The sequence below is a fragment of the Brassica napus genome, chromosome C2 (genome assembly GCF_020379485.1).
Source record: "Brassica napus cultivar Da-Ae chromosome C2, Da-Ae, whole genome shotgun sequence".
Taxonomy (NCBI): domain Eukaryota; kingdom Viridiplantae; phylum Streptophyta; class Magnoliopsida; order Brassicales; family Brassicaceae; genus Brassica; species Brassica napus.
Genome location: NC_063445.1, coordinates 25,009,184 through 25,028,958, shown reverse-complemented (window position 1 = coordinate 25,028,958; position 19,775 = coordinate 25,009,184). Strand labels below are relative to the sequence as shown.

The window sequence follows — 19,775 nt, the reverse complement described above, 5'->3', positions numbered from 1 at the left end:
TACTTATAAAACATATACATATTTTGCCTTTAAAGCCAATTTAATGTATTCTTTAAAAAATGTTTTTAATTTATTCTCAATTATATATAGCATTAATTTTCACTATTTTATAACAACTTACACTTTTTAAACCCCGTACGAAATCTATCTTAAAATAATGGACTTTGCATGGGGGTTTATAGTGGCAGCTAAGGTTGGAAACTTTCATTTGTGCAAATATTGGTTTGTGGTGGTTTGGACTTAATAATACGATGACTGTTATTTTATGATAAATAGTTCCATTTATTGGTTGAAAGCATGTAAACTCAAGCTTATGTCGTTTTTTGGTATGGTTGAATCGAGGGAGTAAGCTAAATTTATATTATGGTGATGTCAACCAAAGAAAATTGTAGCGTTTTATGTTTTCAGTTTTTAAAACTTAGTTTGGCTGTAAAATGAAGTGAGCAATAATACAATGGCTTTAGCATATGAGATTATTGCTTACAAAAGAGTTTCCAAGTAGAAAATCATCAACACACAAACACTACTTATGCGCTTCTCTCCCTCTCCTTCTCCCTCTCCCTACACCTGCAACGCAACACATTTAGCTTCTTCTTCTTCTTCTTCTTCTTCTTCTTCTTCTTTGTCATGTCATCTCACATACAAACCATCTTTTTAATCAAATTTTCAATACTACCATGAAAAAATATATTCTTTACCATGTGTTGTGTGATATAAGAAGAGTTTGTTTACCACTTTGCAGATGTTTTTTTTTTTCCTCTCAGCGTCTTTGGAGCTTCATAAGCTCGAGCTGCTACTGCTGCACCTGCTTCCTTTGCAGCTGTTGAGGGTATTCTCCTTTTCTAACTGCGAGCTGATGATCAGTTTCTTAACGCTGTGAAGACGCTACGTATATCTCTCGGCGGCCTGTTAACAAATATATCAATTAAACACAACATACTTTTTTAACAGAAATGTTGGGAAATGGAATTTGTAACATTTGTTTGGCAGACTTGTCCTGTTTGAATCAGACTTATCAATGCCTAAGAGATTTGCACCAGGTTTGCTCTTCCTCCTAGTTCTATGTATGTCTGCATATCCAAGAACATTCAAGAGTTTTGGAGAGAGATTTTAGAGAACTTAAATCTTCAAAATTGATTATAGAAGAGACATCACCTTTTCAGAGGAAGACATATAGCTTTCTCCTCAACCTCCATTGCTGTTTTGTCTCTTGAGAAAGAAGTCAGCACCTTCACCATAGCCAAACAGTTTCATACGTTTTGCCAGTTACTGCCGAGCTTCTAGAGCAAACCATGATGCATATGTGTAACAAACTCGACAACTTCCATACCTGCCAATCGTAAAGAAACACTTCTTACACATCAGTAACTTCTTCTGACCATGCTTTGCCTTAGATGTACAGTACTCTTTAAGTGCTAAGGGACCGTACGTACCGTGAACCATCTGCCTCTTGAGTGCTTTCTATGAACTGCACCGCTTTTTCAATGGTGGCTGACATGAGAGTAAGGAAACATAATCAATAAACGATATTGATATATGGTGTTTTTAATACCATTATATGTGTTCTTTGAGTTAATTCTCAGTCCTAATTCGTGCTTATTTGATATCATTCCAGGTTTGGAGCAGGTGAAAGAGTAAAGAAGAGAGTGCCATGAAGGAAGAAGTCATTTTGGAATATCTAACGCAAAACATCCAGTCGGATCAATCCGAAGGTTGTTCCCAAAGAGAGCAAGCGACTGACTGTTCCCGACTATTAAGGAAACCTCCAAGATTTCAGGGGTTTGCCCTAGATTTTCTCTCCTTTCTCTTTACCACTGGCGCCTCCATATAAAAAGCCTATACTATCATTTCTAATTTCTTACGCTAGTTTTACAAGAGACCTAGAACTATTTTGGATTTAGCAACTTGTAAGGAAGAAGACTTCATCTCTCATTTTCACGAGAAGATCATCATGAACCCTTGTCTTTCTACTTTATTTTGTATGCAGTATTATTCAGAAATCATGTCTGTGTCATCTTGCTTTATTATTGAGTAGTCGGCTAAGCTTGCTTAGGGTTTAGGGTGTCAATCGCATGAGCTAAACGCAAATAAGTGATTTTAACTGTTCTTCATTCATATTGTTCTTACTGCTTGCATTGAATTGATCACTTAATGTTCGATCTCTAGTTTAATCACCTAGCTAACCGCTTAGGAGATAAGTTGATATATATTGAATGAGCTTCATATCCCTAATCAGCGAGAGTAGATATTAGGGTATTAAGTGAACTAATCGGACCTGATCTCTAAGGCTTGCTATTGCGTCATGTTCCAAGTGAGAGCTTAGGACTCAAGACCGACCAACAAAGGGAACAAGTCCGCGATAGTGGATTGTTCTAGCCGAGTGATCTGAGTTCTAGACTGCACCTCATTGCACTTGAATAGTTGTTTGGTTCCGCATTGACACCCGATGAACAACCCTAAGCCGGCTTTCATTTAAATCAAATTTGAATCTCTAGGTATTCTAGTTACTTGCGTCACCATTGATTTTAAAACCCCACTTGTTTCCCAGCATAATATTGAACTCATAAGAGAAAAGAGTAAACTGGTCCTCTGGATTGAATCTCAAATATTACGATTACCATTATTAACTTTACAGTAGAAAAGATTCATTTTTAGTGTATCAAGTTTTGGCGCCGTTGCCGGGGACCAGACTTTTACCTTTATTTTTTGGTTTAATATTTAGTCTGAGATATCTAACTTGCTTTTAATTCTTTGTTGGAACAGATGATCCAAGTGCATGACCAGTAGACATACTCGGAGCAACGCACAAGGACTAAACTGACCAACGACGAACTCGCAAGATTAGAAAGACAGAACCGTCAACAGCCGAGAACAACCGACACCAACATGGGTGATCACGGCAATCAGGATGACCTCACTGCTGCATTGGCAATCATTCAACAACAAATGCAGACTCAGCAACAACAGATGTTGCAGATGCAGCAGACCATCCAAAATCAGCAACAAGCTGCTCAAGAAGCAGCTGAGAACGCCGCGCGAGAAGAGCGTGGCGCTCCTATTGGGGAGCGGAACCTTCCGCGGAACTTCACTACTAACCGCTCCCCCATCATCCCTCCTCCTTGCACTTGGCAAGACTATGAGATCAAACCTGCACTGATAAGTCTGGTACAGAAGAGCACGTTCAGCGGTCTCACTACTGACATCCCGATGGACCACATCGAAGCCTTTGAGAGAATCTGCTATTTCTCTCGTTCTAACGGAGTGCCACCAGATTATGTCAAATGCACGCTGTTCCCATTCTGTCTTGAAGGGAAAGCTTCTCGCTGGCTCCAATCTCTGCCGACCGGTTCTCTTACCTCATGGGACCAGGTCCGATCAGCGTTCCTGAGCCACTTCTACACGAAGTCTAAAACCGCGGCTCTACGGCACATGATCTCCAATTTCAAGCAGAAGTCTGATGAACCTTTTCATGAAGCTTGGGAGAGGTACAAGGAGTACCAGAGAGAGTGCCCGCACCATGGGTTTGACGATGACTATATATTGGAGGTGTTATATGATGGAGTAAGCTATGAGTTTCGAAACACCCTTGATTCTTCGAGTAATGGAGACTTCATGACTCAAACCACACCTGGTGCGTTCGAGCTGATTGAGAACATAGCTTCAAGTTCACTAAACAAGAACAAGGAGCATGACCGCTCGAAGAGTGTGAACAACATAGATGATCTCGCTGCAAAGGTGGACCAACTGCTTAAGGGAAACCAAAGCCATGTGTTCATAATGGAAGAAGCAGCTCCTGAGAAGAGTGTCGGTGACCTGGCGTTTGATGCTGAAATATCAGGAGACGATCAGCAAGAGGTGAACTACGTGAATGGGCAAGGATGGCAGCTCAAAAACTACCACCCAAACCCTAACGTGAAGAACAACCCACAGCTTTTCTGGCCTAAGCAAGACAAACCAGCTGATCCTGCACAGAGTAACCAAGGTCAGTATGCCGGGTATCAAAAGAACTACCAACCCCGGACCTATGTTCTAAGCCAACCGCAGAACAATCCACCTCAGATGCAGAAACACCAGAACACTCAGCCAGCTACCTCCGCTCCTGTCGCTGTTCTGCAAGATGAGACAAAAGCTATGTTTCAGCAGCTGCTCCAAGGACAACAACTCCAAGGGAAGGCTCTAAACCAGGTTACTACCGAGATCAATACCAGAATGAACCATATGTTCAGCGATTTGAGCACCAAATACGACAATGTCGTGAGTCATATGAGACAGATGGACATTCAGATTGCTCAGACTGCTGAGAGCGTTAAGAGGCAACAAGGTACTCTACCTGGGAAAACCGACAAAAACCCTAAGGAGTGCAATGCGGTTGAGTTGAGAAGTGGAAAGTAACTGTCTGAGCCGGTAAAGAAGAGGTTCACTGCAGCTGAGAAGGGGAAGCAGAAAGAGTCGGAACAACCACCAGCCGATACCCCGGCAGCTGAGAAGGAAAGGGAACCAACAGTTGAACCAACAGTTGGAACCAATTCGCCAGGACCAGAACAACCAGCTGAGGCTGTCCGCCCGATCCCAGAGCCTGTTCTTGCTCGCGAATACACTCCTAATGTCCCTTACTCTGTTCCAGCAAATGCTACTCGTAAGGACCGAGAGGAGATGAAGTGCAGAAAGATGCTGGAGGACCTAACCGTCCGACTCCCCTTGATGGATGCGATCCAGATGATGCCCTCCATGCGCAGCTTTATGAAGGGATTGATCTCAGGAAAAATATCAGAGGAGAGCGAATTCATGACTGGCTCTAAGGAGTGCAGCGCCGTACTTCAGAACATGCAGATAAAGAAGCGAGGAGACCCTGGCAAGTTCGTCCTCTCTATCCAGATTGGGAAGACAGTTTTCTCATGCTCCTTGGTTGATCTGGGATCCAGCGTAAACCTCATGCCCCACTCTGTAGCACGACGTCTGGGATACACGCATTTCAAACCAACTAAGATGTCCTTGGTGTTCGCGGATAGATTAGTTAAGTCCCCGGTTGGTATTCTAGAGGATCTCCAAGTAAAAGTCGGGAACACCTCTGTTCCAGCAGACTTCGTAGTTCTAGAGCTGGAAGAGGAATCCAAAGATCCTCTCATCTTAGGAAGACCGTTCCTATGTACTGTTGGAGCCATCATTGATGTGCGGCAAGGGAAGATTGATCTCAATCTGGGGAACATAGTCATGCAGTTCGAGATGGATGAGCTGCTGAAGAAGCCGATGCTGGATGAACATACCTTCGAGGTGGATGAAGGGATTGATCTGCTGAAACCTCGCGACGGGATGATCGAGGAGATTCTTACAGAAGATCCACTTGAGCTTGCACTAGTAAGAGCTGAGGCCGAGCAGAGTGTCGAGAACATTGACGCAGACAGGTATGCTAAGATGCTTGACTCCACAAGGAGTATGGGAAGAATGGTGGCGAGTCTAAGTCTGGGGGAAGAAAGCAACAAGGACGAAAACACTCCAACTGGAGTGACCCCTTTACCGAACTCGCCTGTTCCGCCGAACCTACCTGATGATCCCTGGAGCGAGTTGAAGGCTCCCAAGGTTGAGCTAAAACCCCTTCCCAAGGGGCTCAGGTACGCTTTCTTAGGTCCAAATTCTACTTACCCTGTCATTGTGAACGTTGAACTCAAAAATGGGGAAACTGCATTGCTTTTGTGTGAGCTTATGAAGTATCGTAAGGCATTAGGATATTCACTAGCTGACATACCAGGCATCTCACCTTATTTATGCATGCATAGAATACACCTAGAAGATGAATCAATGACTTCTGTTGAACATCAGAGGAGGTTAAACCCGAATCTAGAAGATGTTGTTAAGAAAGAGATAATGAAACTTCTTGAAGCGGATGTGATCTATGCCATATCTGATAGTAAGTGGGTTAGCTCTGTTCATGTAGTACCTAAGAAAGGTGCGATCACTGTTATCACAAATGAAAAGAATGAATTGATCCCTACTAGAACAGTGACAGGACATCGCATGTGCATTGATTTCAGAAAATTAAATGCAGCCACTAGAAATGATCACTTTCCACTTCCCTTCATTGATCAAATACTTGAGAGATTGACTAACCACCCATATTACTGCTTTTTAGATGGTTATTCAGGTTTCTTTCAGATCCCTATCCATCCAGACGATCGGGAGAAGACGACGTTCACATGCCCATACGGAACATACGCATACAGGAGAATGCCATTCGGCCTGTGCAATGCGCCAGCAACATTTCAGCGCTGCATGATGTCGATCTTTACTGACCTGATTGAAGATATTATGGAGGTTTTCATGGACGATTTCAGTGTCTATGGAAGCTCCTTTAGTGTCTGTTTGTCAAACTTGAGCAAGGTACTCAAAAGGTGTGAGGAGAAACATCTGGTGCTCAATTGGGAGAAGTGCCACTTCATGGTCAGAGATGAGATTGTTCTAGGGCATAAGATCTCCGAGAAAGGCATTGAGGTGGATAAGGCAAAGGTCGGGTGATGAGGAGCTTGCAGACACCAACAACTGTGAAAGCTATCAGAAGCTTTTTGGGTCACGCAGGGTTTTACAAGAGGTTCATCCAGGATTTCTCAAAAATAGCGAGACCACTCACCAGACTGCTTTGCAAGGAGATCAAGTTTGATTTCGACAGCGAGTGCTTAGCTGCGTTCCATACGCACCTGTTGTTCAACCGCCAGACTGAGATCTCCCTTTTGAGATGATGACTGATGCTAGCGATTTTGCAGTTGGAGCAGTCCTTAGGCAGCGCAAGGATAAGAAACTTCATGTGATCTATTACGCAAGCAAAACCATGGATGAAGCTCAATGCAGATACGCTATGACTTTGAAGGAACTCCTGGCTATTGTTTTTGCATTCGAGAAGTTCAAATCCTACCTGGTGGGATCAAAGGTGATTGTGCACACAGACCATGCTGCTCTTAAGTACTTGCTCACAAAGAAGGATGCAAAACCGAGGTTGTTGAGGTGGATTCTTCTTCTCCAAGAATTTGATCTCGAGATAAAAGACAAAAAGGGAGTCGAGAATGGGGTTGCAGACCACTTGTCCAGAATGAAGATTGAGGACGACACAGCTCTTGATGAAAAACACACAGTGGAACACGTCAACGCGATTGGTCTGCGCTTCGCGGAACAACCCCTGAGCATAACATCCGATTGTTCTCGCGTACCGGAACAACCAGTAGCCGTGATCCAAAAGTAGTACTCTCACCTCTCCTGGCTTGCTGAGATTGCGAACTTCCTATCTGCTGAAAAGGAACCACTTAAGTTCACTGGAAACGAGAAGAGGAAATTCTTAAGAGAGGCGAGGCAGTATGTTTGGGATGAACCGTACTTGTACAAACATTGCAAGGATGGCATATTCAGAAGGTGTGCTCCAGAGGCAGATATTCCAGGGATTCTACATCATTGCCATGGTTCCTCTTATGCAGGGCACTTCGCCACATTCAAAACGGTTTCTAAAATCCTCCAAGAAGGTTTCTGGTGGCCAACTATGTTCAAAGATGCTCACACCTACGTAGCTCGATGCGATGCATGCCAGCGACTTGGGAACATCAGCAAAAGGAATGAAATGCTTCAGAATTACATTTTAGAAGTTGAGGTGTTCGACTGTTGGGGAGTCGACTTCATGGGACCATTCCCTCCGTCCTTCAAGAATGAGTACATCCTAGTCGCCGTTGACTATGTCTCCAAGTGGGTAGAAGCAGTGGCGAGTCCCACTAATGATGCAAAAGTGGTGACTAAGATGTTCAGCTCCATCATCTTTCCGAGATTTGGGGTGCCTAGAGTGGTCATTAGCGATGGCGGAACACACTTCATCAAGAAGGCATTTCAGGGCCTGTTGAAGAAGAATGGGGTGAAACACAAGGTGGCTACCGCTTATCACCCCCAGACGAGTGGACAGGCTGAAGTTTCTAATAGGGAAGTCAAGAACATTCTACAGAAAACTATCAATACCTCGCGTAAGGACTGGTCGTTTAAGCTGGACGATGCTCTCTGGGCCTACAGAACAGCCTAAAAAACGCCGCTAGGGACCACCCCTATCACCTGGTCTACGGTAAGGCTTGTCATCTTCCTGTCGAGCTCGAATACAAGGCTGCATGGGGGGTCAAGTTACTGAATTTCGACATCAAGCCAGCAACTGAGAGGCGCATGATCCAAGTCCATGAGCTGGAAGAGATAAGACACCTCGCCCATGAGAGTTCCAAAATTTATAAGGAGAAGACCAAAGCCTACCATGACAAGCGAATCATTGCCAGACGTTTCGAACCAAACGATAAGGTCTTGCTCTTCAACTCCAGACTTAGGCTGTTCCCAAGCAAGCAGAAATCTAGATGGTCCGGACCCTTCACCGTTAAGGAAGTCCACCCTTACGGAGCTGTTGTGTTGCTGGACAGAAAGGGAGACGAGTTCGTCGTCAATGGTCAGCGCATCAAGCATTATCTTGCTGACTCCACTATCGCAGAGGGTGAAGAAATTTCCCTAAGTGATCCCCCATCAGCCTGATCGGCTGAGCCAAGTCAAGCTAATGACTTTAACTAAGCGCTTGGTGGGAGGCAACCCACTGGTGAGTGTATATATTGTTTTCTATAGTCTATTTTATTTCTTTTCAGATTTAGTTTGCAGGTCAAAAACAAGAAAAACCGAACACTTCAGTCAGAACAACCGAATGACTGTTCTTCTGGTGGAACAACCCATCGCCTGTTTCAGGTAAGTGTTCCGGACCCAAAAACAATAAAAATAAAAAAATAAAAAAAAGAGAGAGAGATAATGGAGAGCGGTTAAGGTTTTGCCTGTTTAAGGCCCCACCCTTCCACTTTCCCCTTTCACTCAGCCGTACACTCCTCCCTCTCTTGCGATTTTGAAGTCATCACCAAAACTTAAATTCTCACTCTTTTTAAGTGATTCTTGCTTCTAATCCAATTGGATTTTCGAGTTCTCTCTGTTTTTGCAGTTCATTTGCTCCGATTATCACGGTAAGAGGCTCGGCAATCAAAATACAATCACGATTTCGGTTTGAAAAGCTCACCCTTCTAAACCGCTTTGATAGTTCGATTCTTGTTAGAAATAGCTTGATCCGAAATTCCCTTTTGCTGTTAGGGTTGATTTTAGAAGTTGAACTTTTGTCTCTTAACGCTAGAGAATCGCGGTTTCATTTCCCCTTTGTTTGAGCAAGTTCTGATTTAGACAAAATGTTGCATCTTGATATACATTGCTCATATGAATTGTGATTGTGAAAAGTTGAAATGGTCTGATTTGGCGAGTTGATGTTCAGGTTTGTTGAATTTGGGTTGCTTAGAAGGAAAAAGGAATAGTTCCTAAAAGAGGATTAGTTTGATTCCTTTTCTTCTATGCAACCGAAGATGGAACTAATGAAAAACTTTTGTTTGCCTTGCAGATGCCTCCACGTACCAAGCAATCGGCCAATAGAAAAAGGAAGACGAACAACACGCCCCCACAGCGAGCACAACAACCAACCTCCGCCTCTTACCCATGGCCGCGAGAACAGGAGGACGAGCCAATCAATCTCGATGACCCTATGCTTTTAGATTTCAATTGCGAAGGGTGGGACAAGGAGACAGCTAGTCGGCACAACACTCTCCTCAAAGCCGAGATACTACTTACCCATTTTTGCCACGCCGAGACTCTCGTTGAGCTCGGTATCGACGAGGATGTGTTCGAGATGCTGCAAGCGATGGGGATCGCTCCCCTTTGTTACGCTACGCACGAGCTCTACCCTGACCTTGTCCGCGAAGTGCTCGCCACTGCCACCATCAGCTATGAGGACTTCTCTGCTCCTTCCTACGCCAACTGCTCCTTCTCATTCATGGCTGATGGAGAGTATTGCTCACTGTCCCTCGACAAACTCAACGAAATCTATGAGATCGCGAATGAGCCGAGAGGGGTAGCAGTGGCGAAAAAGTTTGCCCCATCAAATACCTTCTGGGACTTCATCGCGAATGGGAACTTCACACCTGGCAAAGCTTACCAGTCGCAGATCAGGAACCCGACACTTAGAGTCATTGCAAAGATCATTTCAAACCTCCTGTTCGCCAAGGATCAGACTTCCAAAGTGACAAACGGGGAGCTGCAAACCTTGTATGCCGGTATTGAGGATGAGATCCGCGCTTCAGGGTCTGGCATTCCAATTCAGAAGGTCAAGACGAACCCAAGCTTTCATTTCATCACCATGCTTTCTGAGAGGAGGCTCTGTCTGATGCATGGCACGAACAACAAGGACAGAAGCGGTAGCTTGCTCACGCCGCTCTTCAAACATTTCTGCATTGATCTCAGCAAATACAAGGTGAACACGGAGATTCAGTACCTCGACATCAAGTACCTTATGGCGTGCCACATCATGCGAGATGAGGATACCTACAGCTTCTTCGACAAGGAGGGTACCCAACTGTTCACCATCTGCCTCACCCCCGAGATCACCAGGCTCAGCGTGTTCGACAACATACGCTTCCTCCCACCACTTGAGCTCCTATGCACTGATCCTCGTGCTGCTGCACCTGACGCGGATATGGAGGATGTCGAGGACATTACCCCAGAAGCTGACCCATCACCTATGGGAACATGCACTTCAACTGAGGAGGTTCATCGCTCGCGCAACAGACGTTCGTTTGATCTGGCCGAGAGCGGCGAGTCCGACTGAGTCAGCAAGGACTATTCTCTATCCATTGTTCTATCCATCTGAACTCTTTATTTTTATGCTTTGTGTTGTTATTTGGCTGACCTCGATTTGGTTTCACACCAGGGATGGTGTAAATTAAGTCTGGGGGAAGCACTTGTTGTGTGCTGATACTCTATGTCTTTATTTCTGAGTCAGTCCCTATGTCATTTGGATGTTTTATTGAGTCAGTTTAGGATCGAGTTAGCTAGAACTCTTGAGGGAATTAGGACCTTGTGTTGTGATAATCTTTTAACCACCTCGTGCTCTAACTTTCTTATCCAGTGACCTTAGCAGTGATGAAAGACCCACACTTGGACCTGGAATACCCCTGACTTATCTTATTTGATTCTCCAGAAGCTCTCAACCGATCAGGTTACACTGGGTAGACTCAACTCCATCTAACTTGAACCTAATATTGACTGAAATTCTTCTTGTTATGGGCACTAGATCAGGGAAACGAGACTTACGCTCATGACTTCTTACTCCTTTTACCAATCTTGCTGATCTTGAGTGGCTAGCTCATCTTTAGCTAGTTCCCACCTTGCGCATAAGCCTTTATTTTTACCCTCATGCACTCTGTTTTTCAGTGTCATAAGTGCAGATATGTGCAAAAGGGTCGGAGAGGAAAGGATCGACGCAGCCTCTTACCCGTTAATGCCATACACTCAGAGAAGAGAGATCAAGCATGAAGAGAACAGTCGATGAGACCATGCTCTAACAAGAGAACAGTCTATGAGTGCATGTTCTAACCAGAGGAACAATGACGACCAGTGAGAAAAAAAGAATAGACCACCAGTGGCTGCGAAACATTCATTCTGTTGCCTCTCCCTCGCAACCCCATCACCTTGTATGTCAGAAAAAAAATAATAATATATATAAAATCACGCCACTAGGAAGGATGAGCAAGGAGTTGGTACCAATTTTTGAGGAGTAGGCAAAGGAAGTCAAGAACTGAAGAACAGTCCCACGGTTGATCCAAAAGAGAGAACAACTGCACCCATGAAGCAGAAACATGTAAGGGCTGCTGACATCAATGGATCCATCCTCTCCTACTATTTTGCGCGATATCCTGCATCCACTTAAATTTGGTAGCCCCTTAACACTCTTAGCTCCACCATGAAATAGCATGTTCCTTACCTAGCTCGTCTACCCTGAATAGTGCTTGTGATGAGAAGCTCACACTGTTCTTAATTGAATTTAAGGAGTTTTGTCTCGATAGTGTACCCTTTTCAGGTATGAGATACAGAGTATGAAGCTGATTTTTGAACAGCGATCGTGGGTGTTCTGGTAAGGGTGTGTGGTTTGAGTCTACAGCTTGTATGGTTCAGAGATGTGTGGTAAGAGTATGGTTATTGAGGTCAAGCGAGTTTCCACTCTTTCAAACCTTTCTAAATGTTCTTGAGGCTTGGCCTTATTCGAGGACAAACAAGGATCTAAGTCTGGGAGAATTGATATATGATGTTTTTAATACCATTATATGTGTTCTTTGAGTTAATTCTCAGTCCTAATTCGTGCTTATTTGATATCATTCCAGGTTTGGAGCAGGTGAAATAGTAAAGAAGAGAGTGCCATGAAGGAAGAAGTCATTTTGGAATATCTAACGCAGAACAGCCAGTCGGATCAATCCGAAGGTTGTTCCCAAAGAGAGCAAGCGACTGACTGTTCCCGACTATTAAGGAAACCTCCAAGATTTCAGGGGTTTGCCCTAGATTTTCTCTCCCTTCTCTTTACCACTGGCGCTTCCATATAAAAAGCCTATGCTATCATTTCTAATTTCTTACGCTAGTTTTACAAGAGACCTAGAACTATTTTGGATTTAGCAACTTGTAAGGGAGAAGGCTTCATCTCTCATTTTCACGAGAAGATCATCCTGAACCCTTGTCTTTCTACTTTATTTTATATGTAGTATTATTCAGAAATCATGTCTGTGTCATCTTGCTTTATGATTGAGTAGTCGGCTAAGCTTGCTTAGGGTTTAGGGTGTCAATCGCATGAGCTAAACGCAAATAAGTGATTTTAACTGTTCTTCATTCATATTGTTCTAACTGCTTGCATTGAATTGATCACTTAATGTTTGATCTCTAGTTTAATCACCTGGCTAACCGCTTAGGAGATAAATTGATATATATTGAATGAGCTTCATATCTCTAATCAGCGAGAGTAGATATTAGGGTATTAAGTGAACTAATCGAACCTAATCTCTAAGGCTTGCTATCGCGTCTTGTTCCAAGTGAGAGCTTAGGACTCAAGACCGATCAGCAAAGGGAACAAGTCCGCGATAGTGGATTGTTCTAGCCGAGTGATCCGAGTTCTAGACTGCACCTCATTGAACTTGAGTAGTTGTTTGGTTCCGAATTGACACCCGATGAACAACCCTAAGCTGGCTTTCATTTAAATCGAATTTGAATCTCTAGGTATTCTAGTTACTTGCGTCACCATTGATTTTAAAACCCTATTTGTTTCCCAGCTTAATACTGAACTCATAAGAGTAAAGAGTAAACTGGTTCTATGGATTGAATCTCAAATATTACGATTACCACTGTTAACTTGACAGTAGCAAGGATTCATTTTTTGTGTATCAGATATCGAAATTAACTCCGGAAGAGTAAGAAGAAATAATTAGATCGGAATGAAGGAATTTATGAGATTATACGGGGAACCTGAGAATCGACAAAGAGCATGTCGAGACCGCCACATGGCTTCCCAGAATCTGAGCAGCCGTCCAAGAAGAACCAAGGCGTAAACCATTAAAGTAAGAAAGAAATTTATATTGCTATTGGAATTGTGAGGATGATTCTTAAGGGATGAGGTCTTACCTTTTTATAGGTGAAGATACACCGCCTGGAAGAGGGTTTACAATCATTGAATGAGAGATTGATCACTGAAGAGTTAATGACATTAAATCAGTGAAGCTTGTAACGCCTGTAAGGAAATGAATTCATACTGAAGAACACGAACTGACATAGACGCGACGACGATGAACCCTAGACGCGACGATGATTACTGACAGAGACTCATCTCTCTGAGACTTTCAGAACTTCCATTGATGATAGACCTAATCAGCTTTAGCAGAAGACGAAGAACCCTAGAAAGAAATGTCGGTTTCACGCCGAGAAAGCGAAGGTGCATACAGGGCCAGGTTTTTGTATGTTTTCGGCCCAATACCTACAGATAACTAACACGTCTAAAAGCCCATTCGAACACAAAACAAAATACACTCATTGTTACGTGAATGAGACACGTGTCGACTTTTCCTCCCTCTACTTAATGACGTGGCAGCACCAAGAGGGAGGAAACACTACTTTATATAATATGATATTAGACTGATAGAATTAAAAATTTATTATAATAAAATTACTATTAAAAAAATTTAAATAAAAATACTATTAGTGATCAATTATTAAACTTAATAAAAATAAATTTATATGAGTATCAATACAACTTTTTATATTATGTCTACCGTATATCAAAGTTCAAACAGCACAAATAATATTAGATAAGCTTATATAAAATACATAATCTTAAAATGTCACCAACATTTTTGTACAAACAACACAAATAATATTGGATGTCCTTTTCTTCAATTATAATTCAATTTCATTTTATTTTGCATTCATTTATAAGTTGTAAAATAAAATTCTTGGTTCGACATCACAACAGTCTAAAATTCATATAACATGAAACTAAACAAATAATAATAGTTATGAGGTTATAACAAAAAAACCTCAATCATTTTAATCGAACAAAACAAAATAAATATAGATTTAGAATGGTAGTTATATTTTAGGAGATTGAAAACAGAAAAACAATGTATAATCGAACTGATATCCAAATTAAACAAAACTAACATCTTTTATTTAAAAAAAAAACGAAAACTAATAAACTCATAGCGCGGGTCTTATCTTGGTTAAATTTATTGGAGATGAAAGCGTATGGTTCTTGATTTCCTTTGTTAAAGGTAAAAACAGTATATCATAAGCATAATACGTATAAATAAAACAATTTACTGTAAATAATGTAAAACTGATATAATTATTTGTTGTTATTTGTTTTTGAAATTATTTGTAGTATTTGTAGTTATTGTGAATGTGTGATTTAGGTTCCCTTCCATTAATAATAAGAGAACCATTTGGTGGAGTAGAGTAGTAAACTAAAAGTATATTTCAAATAATTTAACAAACAAATTTTTCTTTTTTGTATTGTTATACTTTATTTGTTTAAATTTTAAAATTTTTGATAAAATACAGTAGATTGTCAAATATCAATCAGGATTTAGAAGTTTAAACTACTTTAAATTAAATTACTCTTTGCTATATATATTTTACTTGAAAACAAAATGAAGTAGCAAGATGTAGTATTTTGTTCATACGATTGAAAATGGCAATTTTATATTGGGATCTTCCAATAAAAATAGACAAAAGTTGCATAACGTAAAATATAGAATGGGGCATATGGATATTTTTGAACTGTGTCGTTTGGTATATGAAAGTGTTTGTATCTTTCTCTCATGAGGTTTTGTGCACGATTTTACGCAACCAGGCGCTCCGCACGCCTTCTGAAAGAGAGAGAGAGAGAGAGAGATTCTTCTTACGTCTCTCGTGAGTCCGCTGGATTCTCTCTTCACTCTTTTCTCGCTTCTCTACGTTCTTGTCGTCTTCGTCTTCTTCTTCTTCTCTCTGGCCTCTTTCGCTTCACTTTTGCCATGGTGGCTGCCTCTTCCTGTTACGCCTATTTGGACTTTAGGCCTTGCAATCACTACAACAGCAACAATAGCATTGCCTTGTCTTCTCTCTTCGGATCAAATAGTATTTCTTTGAATCGAAACCAGATCAGATTGAACCGAGCAACTAACTCCGGTATAGCATTCTCCTTTTGCCATGGTGGCCGCGTCTTCCTGTTAAAGTTTTTCTTTCTTTTTTTTTTAAATGTTTCCTTACACAATTCTTAGTTCCATGTTGATATGGTTTTTATGTTATTGGGCAAATGATGAAACTTGTAGGTACATTTGCAATTTTTATCGTGAGTTTCAGACTCTAGATAAGGACTATATGTGGATACATAGTCTGGAGACCTGGACAAATGGCAGTCAAACTATATATATATATATATATATAACTATGAAGTTGCATGGAACTTAATTAATTTTAAGTAACTAATTAATTTTAAGTAGCTCCATCATCAACTTATAATGTGTTATGTTGTTTTTAGGTAGAGCCATGGCTATTGCTATGAATATGGAAAATGAAGCCATGGTTAGCAAGAATAATCCCCCTATGGAGAAGCGTCGAGTTGTGGTGACAGGCATGGGAGTTGAAACATCATTAGGTCATGACCCACATACCTTTTACGAGAACTTGCTACAAGGCAACAGTGGTATTAGCCACATTGAGGATTTTGATTGTTCTGACTTTCCTACGGTATAATAAGCAAATATTATTATTATTATATCAAGACTTTCTTGGTATCTTTGTGGAGTTTCTTTATTTCCTATCTTTCCTTTGTTTTTAAATTTTGTTCAAGAGAATCGCGGGTGAGATCAAATCTTTCTCAACTGAAGGATGGGTTGCTCCTAAACTGTCTAGGAGGATGGACAAGTTCATGCTCTATCTTCTCACTGCTGGCAAGAAAGCTTTGGCTGATGGTGGTGTAACCGAACAAGTCATGGCTGAGTTTGACAAAGCCAAATGTGGCATTTTGATTGGCTCTGCACTGGGTGGCATGAAGGTCTTTCATGAGGCTATTCAAGCTTTGAAGATCTCTTACAAGAAGATGAATCCTTTTTGTGTTCCTCTTGCTACAACTAACATGGGTTCTGCTATGCTCGCTATTGATCTGGTCTGGTCTGGTCTAAATGTGAATGTTATATAAACAAAATATGAATGAACAACCACTGACGTTTCTTTTCAAATGATAAATTAGGGGTGGATGGGGCCAAACTACTCTATATCAAGTGCTTGTGCTACAAGCAACTTTTGCATTCTGAATTCAGCTAACCACATTATTAAGGGTGAAGCTGTAAGTATCTCCTAAACTCTGTTTGGTAGACTTCTCTTCTGGTTTTACTTTATTAGACTGTCTTGTCTTTCCCCTAAACCTTTCAGGATGTAATGCTCTGTGGTGGCTCAGATGCAGCTATTATTCCAATAGGTGCAAACTCTCTCTCTCTCTCTCCTGCACTGCTCTTTTGAAGTTTAAGATACATGTATCTTATTGTATGTGTACCAGTGCAGGGTTGGCAGGTTTCGTGGCAGTCCGGGCTCTTTCACAAAGGAATAATGATCCCGCAAAAGCTTCACGTCCTTGGGATTGTGTAATTTTCTTACACTGCATCGAAGTTCTGTCAATAGGACCTTCCCTTACATGTCTGTAATGTTGAAGGAAGTTTAATGTGTTGAAATGTGTGTATTATGTTTTTGTAACAGAATCGAGATGGTTTCGTGATGGGGGAGGGAGCTGGAGTTCTGCTTTTGGAAGAACTTGAGCATGCTAAGGTATATAAGGTTTCTCACAAATGAAACTTATCTCAAAGCTTTTCTCATTCTTGCCACGGAAAAAGTTGTAAGAACTTATGTATTGTGATTTTATCTTTTCAGAAAAGAGGAGCAACTATCTACGCAGAGTTCCTTGGTGGGAGCTTCACATGTGATGCCTACCACATGACCGAGCCTCACCCTGATGGTACTTTCATTTTCCCCTATTTCATATTAGTTTGCCATTAACCCATGTCTAAATATCCACAGGAGCTGGTGTGATTATATGTATTGAGAGAGCGTTAGCTCATGCTGGGATTACCAAGGAACAGATAAATTACGTGAATGCACATGCAACCTCAACACCAGCTGGAGACCTTAAGGAGTACAAAGCCCTTGTTCACTGTTTTGGTCAAAATCCTGAGGTAGTTTCCTTTTTTCAGTCCTCAAGTTTAGTATCTTAGAAGATGTTACAAGATTCCAAGCTAGTTCTATGTACTTTTCTTATTTGTTCCTCTCACTATGTTGGCAGCTAAAGGTAAACTCCACGAAATCTATGATCGGACACTTGCTGGGAGCTGCTGGAGCTGTAGAGGCTGTTGCAACCGTGCAGGTAAGACAATAAATATTAGAGACTGGGTGCAGTTTTCTCATTTTTCATGCTAATTTTCTGTTGGTTTCTAAAGGCAATAAAAACCGGTTGGGTTCATCCAAATATCAACCTAGACAATCCAGAGAATGGAGTGGTATGTTGGTATTTTTTTTGCCTTATTATTCCAAGATGATCATATTTTGATACTAGTATACTACACAAAGACCATTTAATGTCCATAAGAAAAGTTTTAATAATACTACCTAATGTGATGAAACTGGAGCAGGATACAAAATTACTGGTGGGCTCTAAGAAGGAGAGATTGGACATTAAAGCAGCCTTGTCAAATTCTTTTGGGTTTGGTGGTCATAACTCCAGCATCATTTTTGCTCCTTACAAGTGAAAGCAATCATCGCTTGTACTCCAAACCTGGTTTTATAACTTGCTGTAAGGTACACTAACACATCCATTTGTTTTCTGATGTATCATCAATGGACAGTTGGCTCTCTGACCTTAAGTATACTCGATATTGATTATTGATTAGAATAGCCTGGAAATTAAGTGTTGTCCTGTGATGAAGCTGAGTTTCAAAGCATGTATTTGTTATGTGCAGTGTTTACAAGAACTTCCAATGTTATGTTGTTGCGGGAATCAACACAGTTTGTTAAACTACCAAGAGCTAAAGCTAGTTTTCTTAGGATCAAGATCTGCTGTGCCAGAGAACTTGGACAGGAGCAAACGTAGCAGAGTTTGGATTTGCCATGAACAAATTTCTTCCGTGTTACCCTTTTGATTGGAATCTTTGTAGCTTTTTGTAGTATTTCATTTCACTATTGTTAATCATACAGTATGAAAACAGTAACATACCAAATCAGTCCTCAGTTAAATTTAGCAACTCTTGGCAGTTATACTCTGATTATAACATATCTAGAGAGTTGTCTTTCGAAATGATTTTGTCTTTTCAGCTGCTAAAGTTGGACATACACAAAGGTGGATTAAAGTATCTCATCAGACTCAGCTCAAACCATGTAGTAGAAGAGATTATAATTAGATAACGTGAAGAAAAAATATGTAAGGACTATTTCACATTATGATCTATTCTTCTTGTGACCCATCTTGCATTTAGGTGGCCACTATGTTCCCCACTGAAAAACAAAAACATATTCTCATTTGCGATCATATTGTAGTTAGACAAATATATTGTCACATGTTATCCATCTTATTCTTATCTGTGAGATCTTCCCTCTCCCAACCACCTTATCACATGTTTACTGTTTTACAAATTAAATTTGATTGATGTTTCTTTTAATTATACTTTACTCTTTCAGTCATGATGTTCCTACTAATTTATTTTAATTTCTTTAAAAATGATTAGTTATACCTACCTAAGAACCTTTACTTTCAATTTTTTTTTGTTGAGTTCCTAAAATTAGCATAGGCTATATCTGTTGGACCCGAATATGACCCTCAGGTGAGGTACCGATAAGCGTGAGCTAGCATGTGGGTTGCGATAAGCCCATCATAACAAAGGGAGCTGAAAGCTGAGCTGACGACTGGACCTGGGAGACATCATAGCAGAGGTCACGACAGAAAGTGAGCTAACACCTTGAGAGACTCGGTCAAGAGGAGCCTAAAGCGAGTTCCGTAATTGAAGCCGAATATCTCGGAGAACAGTTGAAGAGCTGCCAACGAAACCTAGACTATATAAAGACGGAGAAGATAAAAGACAAGCCATCTTTTTTCCAGATATCAACTTTTGTACTAGATTAGAAGCATTACGTATTCTTTAGTAATCATCTCAAGATACATTCCTTTGTATTCATCATCTCTCAACTCATCAATAAAATCATATTCATTCTTCAAGTTTATTTACGGGATTCAGCCCACGATTCTCATTCATCCCTCTTGACCTAACCTAAATCTAAGAAGTGAAACCTTGTCTCTCACAATTGGCGCCGTCTGTGGGGACTAAATAATCGAATCCCTTTCTCTAAAGCTTAAAGATGAATCC

The 19,775-nt window shown here is 41.1% G+C and overlaps 1 protein-coding gene, 1 long non-coding RNA gene and 1 other non-coding gene across 3 annotated transcripts; 1 reads left to right on the top strand and 2 right to left on the bottom strand.

The window, feature by feature from the left end:
- Positions 1 to 370: 370 nt before the first annotated feature.
- On the bottom strand, positions 371 to 1,536 carry LOC125581732. The gene is made up of 2 exons (XR_007319447.1): positions 1,434 to 1,536; positions 371 to 1,330 (listed from the first exon to the last, which is right to left on the bottom strand). It is a non-coding gene; the product is annotated as an uncharacterized LOC125581732 (long non-coding RNA).
- Positions 1,537 to 3,417: 1,881 nt separating this feature from the next.
- On the bottom strand, positions 3,418 to 3,524 carry LOC125582750. The gene has a single exon (XR_007320204.1). It is a non-coding gene; the product is annotated as a small nucleolar RNA R71 (small nucleolar RNA).
- An 11,702-nt stretch (positions 3,525 to 15,226) lies between these two features.
- LOC125581731 (3-oxoacyl-[acyl-carrier-protein] synthase II, chloroplastic-like) lies at positions 15,227 to 18,680 on the top strand. Its single transcript, XM_048747678.1, has 13 exons — positions 15,227 to 15,558; positions 15,911 to 16,119; positions 16,223 to 16,537; positions 16,622 to 16,717; positions 16,804 to 16,849; positions 16,933 to 17,012; positions 17,125 to 17,193; positions 17,296 to 17,380; positions 17,443 to 17,597; positions 17,705 to 17,785; positions 17,859 to 17,918; positions 18,051 to 18,216; positions 18,378 to 18,680. The coding sequence occupies exons 1-12, from the start codon at positions 15,405 to 15,407 to the stop codon at positions 18,165 to 18,167; spliced, it is 1,467 nt and encodes a 488-aa protein (XP_048603635.1). The 5' UTR covers positions 15,227 to 15,404; the 3' UTR covers positions 18,168 to 18,216; positions 18,378 to 18,680.
- Positions 18,681 to 19,775: the final 1,095 nt, after the last annotated feature.